General features: G+C 36.5%; 1 protein-coding gene across 1 annotated transcript in view; it reads left to right on the forward strand.

The window, feature by feature from the left end:
- The window catches only part of STXBP3 (syntaxin binding protein 3), a 59,513-nt gene that overhangs the window by 22,028 nt on the left and 28,684 nt on the right, over positions 1-8,801 (forward strand). Inside the window, exons 7-8 of the mRNA XM_012751649.3 lie at positions 3,765-3,919; positions 7,333-7,423. Coding sequence (XP_012607103.1) covers positions 3,765-3,919; positions 7,333-7,423 — 246 coding nt within the window. The remainder of the gene's footprint in view (positions 1-3,764; positions 3,920-7,332; positions 7,424-8,801) is intronic.

Consider the following 8,801-nt stretch of genomic DNA (forward strand, 5'->3'; position numbering starts at 1 on the left):
TTCTTGCTAGCATAAAAGAAGTCAGAAATAGGCCACATAAGGCTGATATGCTGGTTTACAGAATTGTCAGGCACCTAGACTCCTAGCCATGACCCTCATCATCCAAGATGACTAGAATTATTACATTATCATTTGAGGAGTAGTAGGATGAAAGTAGGATGAAAGAAAGCATAAAGTAATACCTTTTGTTTATATCTCAGCTAAAATTTAGTCACATGGCTATGTGTAACTACTTGGGAAACTGAGAAATTTCTTTTAGCTGGGCACATATGGCTGTTCCTCACAAAGAATTGGAATGTAGTTACTGAAAAGTAAGGAGAGTATGGTTGTTGGGGAGGCAACTCATAGTCTGCCACAAAAGACAGAGTCTTTTTTTGTTTTTTATATATATATATTTAAATTTACACATTGCAATTGTACATATTTATGGGATATAATTTGATATTTTGACAAATATGTTATATAATGATTCAATCAAGGTAGTTTATTTAGGTGAGATTAATTCTTACTGGGAGATTGGAAAAACATTTGAAGAATGGATATACATTCATAAATAGTAATGAAGAGGGAAAGAACATTTTAGGAGGTGAGAATAATTTGAATATAAAGATACAGAAGCAGGAAAGCAGCAGGAAGGTATGAAAGGTAAGGCTCTCTGTAGGTGGGTTGAGACTGCATTGTAGGAGGTTCCAGGTTCTACCAAGAATAATGGCAGAAAATGAGCTGGTATGGAAAACAGTGGGACTGGTCCTAAAGTCTTTAAGGAAAAGTAGATTCCTAGAAGTCAGGAGATTGTTGGGGAGAGATTGGTCAAGTCAGATATGATGGGGCTTCAAAGAAATAAAGTTGGACATGCAACACATTTAGAGGTTACGTGAAGAAGAAGGTTGACCCACTCCTCATAGTGATTCCATGATTCATAGTGATTAAGGAAAGATCTTTCTTTCTCTTTCAGAGGGCTTAAGGTAAGTAATACTGTCACGTATACATTAAGGCAAGTATAACTGACCCTTAAAACAATGTGGGAGTTAGGGATACCAACCCCTGCATAGTTGAAAATCCACATAAAACTTTTGACTCCCCTAAAACAGTTGACAAAAAAAGTTTTGTATATGTATTGTATACTATATTCTTACGATAAAGTAAACTAGAGAAAAGAAAATGTTACTAAGAAAATCATAAGGAAGAGAAAATATATTACTATTAAGTGGAAGTGGATCATTGTAAAGGTCTTCATCCTTATCATCTTTACATTGAGTACTGGCTACGGAGGAAAAGGAGGAGTTGCTTTTGCTGTCTCAGGACGGCAGAGGTAAGGGGAGGCAGGAAAGGCAGGCACACTTGGTGTAACTTTTTTTTTTTTTTGAGACAGAGTCTTACTCTGTTACTCCAGATAGAGTGCACTGGTGTCATTGTAGCTCACTGCAACCTCAAACTCCTGAGCTCAAGTGGTCCTCATGCCTCAGCCTCCCAAGTAGCTGGGCCTACAGGCACACGCCACCACACATGGCTAATTTTTCTGTTTTTGTAGAGACGAGGTCTCACTCTTACTCAGGCTGGTGTTGAATGCCTGAGCTCAATCAATCCTCCCACCTCGGCTTCCCAGAGTGCTAGAATTACAGACGTGAGCCACCGCATCTGGCCTTGGTATAACTTTTATTGAAAGAAATCCACATATAAGTGGACCTGTGCCATTCATTTTGTTGTTCAAGGGTCAGCTGAAAATAAAAAGCATTCAAGGATGTGAGGGAGTTCGTTTACAGTGGACCTTAGGGAGTGCAAAAAGTTTGGTATAGTTAGTGGAGAGGATGCTAGAAGAGATCTAGGTAGAGATAGAACCAAGCTAGCTGTAGATTGGCATGAAAGGTAGATGGAGGTTAGAAGGGTCCATTTAAGGAGCTGATTGTGGGTCATAAAGATGAAGAAAACGTGGTAGCAGTCTAAAAGAACTTTTAATCGTGGTGGTGGAAAGTGGAGAGGAGGAAGAGGTAGAGGTAAAGGGAAGAAATGGGAGTATAGAATGAGAACCAGCCCCCAGATTCTCTTGGGTAGATTGCAGTATTAGATGGCTTAGATTAAGTTGTGTTAAGAACCTCTCAAATCTCAGTGCATTATAAAAACGAAGATTTATTTCTTGCTCATGTTATCCATTGTGGCTTGGCTGAGGCTTTGTTCTACGTCATCTACATTTTGGGACTAAGGCTGATATCTGGGACAAAGCAGAGGGAAGAGAAAATGGTGGAGCCATTCCTAGCTTCTGCTAGGAAGTGGCAGGTGTCTCTTCTGTACACATTCCAATCACCATAGCCAGGCTTGACACCAGTGGATGGGAGGCTGTACTCGCATAGTGAGAAGCCTTGGTGTGGTGGAGGGGCACTAAATGTTTTTGAACAAATAATACCATCTACTGCAGTGGGATAGTATGAGAAAGTCACATCAAGTGTAGGGTGCTTGTTGACAATTAATACGGCAACCTAGCCTTTGAGTAGCAAAGAGGTGAGTGGATTAGCCACAACTAAATTTCACTCTGTGTTCAGGCTGCTGCTTTTTGTGATGGGTTATGTTTAGAGAAATGAATGACTATATGTGAAAGGAAATGCAAGGAAGTTTATTCATAATTTATTACTTAATCTACAATGTTTATTGTAGATTATTTACTTGCCTACTTTTATACCCAATACATTATCCTAGGCTGAGAGGGATTACTATCATTGTTAAAAACAGTAACAACAAAACTTAGTTTAATTGGGAACTCTCAACACCAGTTAGAGGGCTGCTTTTTTATATCCTTCAGCTAATACAACAAGCCTGTAATTCATTTCTTTGCACATAAGTACATTCTTTTTTTCAATGAATGATGTGTCTGAGGTTTTGTTGTATATATGTTAAGACTTACATCTGGCACAATGCCATGTCTTTTGGGGAAGTATATGTTTATTTTAAGGACATGAAAATATAAGCTAAAGAATTGAAGATATATATCAACTATGGGAAATTTCTAGATTAATCACTAATGGGTTAAGATTTTTAATTTATATCTGATATATAGGCCAGTTTTGGCTACTTGTATTTGTCCTAGGTATTAGATTTTTATTTTGGTTTGACTACTTCAGGTTCCTTCATCTGTTGCACAGGTAGTGAAAGCAAACAGTGCAATCTGTATATGAAACAAGAATTGAAGGAGGCCGGGCGCTGTGGCTCACGCCTGTAATCCTAGCTCTTGGGAGGCCGAGGCGGGCGGATTGCTCAAGGTCAGGAGTTCAAAACCAGCCTGAGCAAGAGCGAGACCCCGTCTCTACTATAAATAGAAAGAAATCAATTGGCCAACTGATATATATATAAAAAAAATTAGCCGGGCATGGTGGCACATGCCTGTAGTCCCAGCTACCAGGGAGGCTGAGGCAGAAGGATTGCTCGAGCCCAGGAGTTTGAGGTTGCTGTGAGCTAGGCTGACGCCACGGCACTCACTCTAGCCTGGGCAACAAAGCGAGACTCTGTCTCAAAAAAAAAAAAAAAAAAAAAAAAAAAAAGAATTGAAGGAGATAGGTAGATAAAACATGAAAAGAGTGTGAAAAGAAAGGATAAAATCAAGATGACAGTGAAAATGAAATTTGATTAAGGTAAAGACATAGTTGTTTCAGGAAACAGCATGATTAGTGTGAATATATTGTTTTAATGTCCCAAATAATAGGTGCATTTTTCTTGGTATATTTTTTAAATCAAGTCTGCAGATTGACAGTGTGACTTTTTTTGGCCTAATTTAGGTGTATACTCTTGATGTACCAGATGCATTCTATTACTGTTATAGTCCAGACCCTGGCAATGCAAATGGAAAAGATGCCATTATGGAAGCAATGGCTGAGCAGATAGTTACAGTCTGTGCTACCTTGGATGAAAATCCTGGAGTAAGATATAAAAGGTAAGACACTCAGCATCTGTACATATTATGCTTCCTTTTTGCTGTCTAGTATAGGGGTAAATAATGTCTGTGTACTTTTGTGTATTGGTTTGCAAAATTTCCTTATGTAATAATCATGTTCTATATATAGGAGATTTAAAGTTTAAGGCTTAATAGCCTTTAACTTAATAGCCTTTAGTAACAAAAGGCTTTGTTACTAAATTTCAGAACTTAAATTTGGTAAAATTTGTAGATGTAGTTTTTTTTATCAGTTTAAGGAATGCTTAGAAGAAATGTCTTTGTTGTCATGTATGGAATACAGTCTTACAATTAATGTTATATCATTAAATTTCTGCCAAATTTAAATGGCCAAATTTTCTGTATACTTGTTATAGTGTCTGAGTATGTATAGTATTAATAACTAATTCCAGTGTCCATCCTAAATAAGTTTTGGGTTTTTTTAAGGAGGTAAAGTTTAACTTTAGTAATGCATACATTGATTTATATGCTTCTTTTTAAAAATGAAGTTTACTATAAAGTACATAAATTATATGTATAGTGAGTCCTCACTTAAATGTCATGAATAGCTTCTTGGAAACTGAGTTTAAGTGAAATGATGTATAATGAAACCAATTTTATCATAAGCTAGTTGATATAAACAAGAGTTAATTTCCTTAGTCACAAAATGTCACCTAACTTGTATTAAAGATCCAAAACACTTCTGGTATTAAACATTGAGATAAATGTGAGCTATACATACATTTATAAAAGATTAATAAAAACAAGCAAGATCATTATATATCCAATTATTGCAGTACAGGGTCTGCAGTCTCTGGCTGTCGGCCAGAGACCATCTTGGCAGCTCAGGATACAAGGTGGGAACCCACCCTGGACAAGATGCCATTCCATCACAGGGCACTCTCACACACATATCTACACTTACTCAGACTGGGACAATTTAGACACGCCAATTAACTGAATGTGCACATCTTTGAAATGTGGGAGGAAACCAGAGTACCAGGATAATAAAATGCATGCACATATGGGGAGAACATACAAACTCCATGTAGACAGTGGCCCTGACCAGGAATGGATTTTTTTTCCCCCTCAATGTCATAATGAGACAACATTGAATAAAATGACATTATTCGAGGACCTGCTGTATATGGCTTGATAATTCATTGCAAAATGAACATACCCATCTAACACCACCAGGTTAAAAAAAATAGAACTTTTTTTTTTCGTGACATAGTCTCACTCTGTTGCCCCAGATAGAGTGCCATGGTGTCAGCCTAGCTCACAACAACCTCAAACTCCTGGGCTTAAGCAATCCTTCAGCCTCAGCCTCCCGAGTAGCTGGGACTACAGGCATATGCCACTATGCCCAGCTAATTTTTTTCTATATATTTTTAGTTGGCCAATTAATTTTGTTCGCTTTTTTCAGTTGAGAGGGGGTGTCGCTCTTGCTCAGGCTGGTTTCGAACTCCTTCTGACCTTGAGTGATCCACCCGCCTCAGCCTCCCAGAGTGCTAGGATTACAGGCGTGAGCCATTGCGCTCAGCCAAAAAAATAGAACATTAACAGCATAGCAGAGGCCTCCCTTGTCTTCCCTTGTAGTAACCCCTGTTCCTCCACAGAGATGACTACCATTTGACTTCTAACACATGGTTTAGTTTTTCCCGATTTTAAATTGCTATAAATGGAATTGTATGTTTTTTTGTTGCTCAACATTATTTTTTGAGAGTCTTCTGTGTTGTGGTATGTGGCCAGACAACTTGGATTTTAATTCTGGCTGTGCTACATACTCATTGTGTGACTGGTCTCAGTTTCTTTATCTGTGAAATGGGAATGATAATAGTACCCACCTCATAAGGTTGTTGTTAGAATTAAATGAATTAGTATCTGTAAAGCACTCCAAAGAGTGCATGGCACTAATAAAATAGTAGTAGTAAATATACTGCACTACTACTAGTAATAAGTATTATTACTCATTTCTACTTTAAAAAATTCTTTAATTTGAACATTGGCATTTGTCAAATCAGTTGACTAAATTGTTTAATTTCAAATTCATGTAGTACTTTAAGTCACATTACTCATAACTTACCATTTAAAAATTCCACTATTAATTACTTAGAAAAAAATATAGTAAATCTCCTTAATTCATATTTACCAAACAACCTCTTTACTTAAACCTTAGATATTAGAAGCATTCTTTTTCTTATAAGTGATGTGCTGATTCCATTCTGGACTCAGTGGAGCTGAGCTAAGTCATTTGGCTCCTGCTAGTCACTGTTCAAGCTTTTGCTGTTGATGATTTTAATGTTCAGGGAAATAAATAAACATAACCAATTTATAATTTAATAGTTCACCTAGGGACCTATTTTGAGTTATTCTAATAAATAATAATCCTGTCTTTTAAAATTCTGCATGTTTTTTCAAAATATTCCTTTATGTTCTTTAGACTTTTCAAGTGTAATTTTAACATGAAGTTATTGCCTTTTGAAAATGTTTTGCAAAGAGTATAAATTACTTTTTATAGGTGCTGTTTTATTTATTTTTGACGTATAAAATGTAAAAATTCTTTAACATTTTGAAGCCCTCACTATGAGACCTCCCATTTTTTAAGTTGGCGTGCTAAAGAGCCTTCTCCAACATTTTTCTTGTAGATTTGGAAGTTACACTAATGTCACTGGTCATTAGTGTACAATTACAATTTAGAGTACAATGTTACCATTTTAAAAGGCAGTGATACACAAAATTACACAAACGAGTATACTGGAAAGTTCACTCCTGTTAGAGAGCAGGTGGGGAAAGCTCACACTGCTACGTTGACAGGATAATTGGTAAATTAAATTAGAGAGCAATTTGATAATTTCTAGAAAAGTTGAAAATGTACATGCCCTATAACCCAGCAATTATACCTTTACATATAATATACCTAGACATATACATGGAGATGTATATATAAACATTTGTTTCAATGTTGTAATCATGTAAAATTGAGAATGACTCTCCTGTCCATCTTTAGGAGAATGAATATAGAATCCAGTATAACCCTATGGTTGAATACTATATAGGAGATAAAGTGAATAAATCTGATCTATATGTCAACATAGATCTCAAACACACACACACACAAGTAACAGAAGTGACTAGAAAATACATGTGAAATTCATGATTGTGGTTGCCTTGTGTTGGAGGGTAGCACATGGGACAGGAATAAAGGGAATTGCAGCTTTATGTGTAATATCTTATTTCCTTTATATTAAAAAATCTGAAGCACATATAAGGTTTACATTCATAAAATATTTCATTTTGTAAACATTTTTACAAATAAATTACATGGCTTAGTTTTAGAATTCAACTATATGATATTGTAAAATATGTCCCGAGAGAAGGAAAGATAATTGTTTTAACATTTTTACTATTTTTAGTAAACCTCTAGATAATGCCAGTAAGCTTGCACAGCTTGTTGAAAAGAAGCTTGAAGAATACTACAAGATTGATGAAAAGAGCCTAATAAAGGTAATGTATGAAAGGCAAATAGTGACTATACATAAAGTCTATCTTATTTCTTTACAAGCCAAAATAACTTATTCATTAATTTTCTAGTATTTGGGAATCATTTGTGTAGATCTCCCATACTGATTTTAGAGTCTTTAACATAGACAGTTATGGATACCTTAATAGTGTGGTATTATTATACCCTCTAAATATCCCTCTAAAGGGGAAGTTAATGGGTTTTGAAGTCAGCACTGTGTCCACATCTGGCTCTGCCATTTAATTCATTGTTAATGTCAGTTTGGGCAAATGATATAACTTATGTAACTAGATTTTCTTTTCTATAAAATGGAGATAGTAGCAGTATCTATTTTATAAGTTAGTGAGAGGATTAAATGAGTTAATACATGTAAGTCCTTAGAGTAATACTTGCCAATGAGTAAACATTTACTAAATGTAGGAATTCCTGTTATTACTAGCTCTTTTTTTTTTAATCTATAAATGAATGAGATAATATGTATCTTGGCTTGGTTGGTTTGAGGATTAAGTGAGTTAACATGTGTTTGGCACCTATAGGAATTTAGTAATTGGCAGCTGTTACCTTATAAAGATAATATAAACAAAGACTAAGGTTGAAACCTTGGGATACCAGCATTCAGGTGTGGGTTAGAGAATGAAGAGCCTGAGGAGACTGACAAAGGCAGTGCCTACAGGGCTAGGAAGCCATATTACAGTAGCTAGAGAATGAAGGAAAATAACTATTTATAGTTTAAAAGAGGAAATGGGGTCCGGGGGCAAGGTGGCTCACGCCTATAATCCTAGCACTCTGGGAGGCCAAGGTGGGAGGATTGCTGGAGGTCAGGACTTGGAAACCAGCCTGAGCAAGAGCAAGACCCTGTCTCTACTATAAATAGAAAGAAATTAATTGGCCAGCTAAAATTATATAGGAAAAAATTAGTTGGGCATGGTGGCGCATGCCTGTAGTCCCAGCTACTCGGGAGGCTGAGGCAGCAGGATTGCTCGAGCCCAGGAGTTTGAGGTTGCTGTGAACTAGGCTGATGCCATAGTACTCACTCTAGCCTGGGTGACAAAGGGAGACTCTGTCTCAAAAAATATATATAAAAGAGGAAATGGACCTGGAAACCACCAATTACAATGCTATGTAATAAGTGGAATGAGAAAAGAATACATAGAGTATAATGGAAATACAGTCTGGGGCTTATCTTGTTCTAAATTGGAGTCTTGGAAGGCATCCTAGAGGAAGAAGCCCTTGAACTTGGACAATGAGTATAACATGATAGAAGAAGGAGTTTATTGCATGGATAATAGGATTCTTAGGGTAGAGGCATTAGAGAAAAAGGCAAAAATCCATGATTAAGCAACTTGGCTGGAATGGAGAATG

The sequence above is a fragment of the Microcebus murinus genome, chromosome 2 (genome assembly GCF_040939455.1).
Source record: "Microcebus murinus isolate Inina chromosome 2, M.murinus_Inina_mat1.0, whole genome shotgun sequence".
In the NCBI taxonomy this organism is placed as follows: Eukaryota; Metazoa; Chordata; class Mammalia; order Primates; family Cheirogaleidae; genus Microcebus; species Microcebus murinus.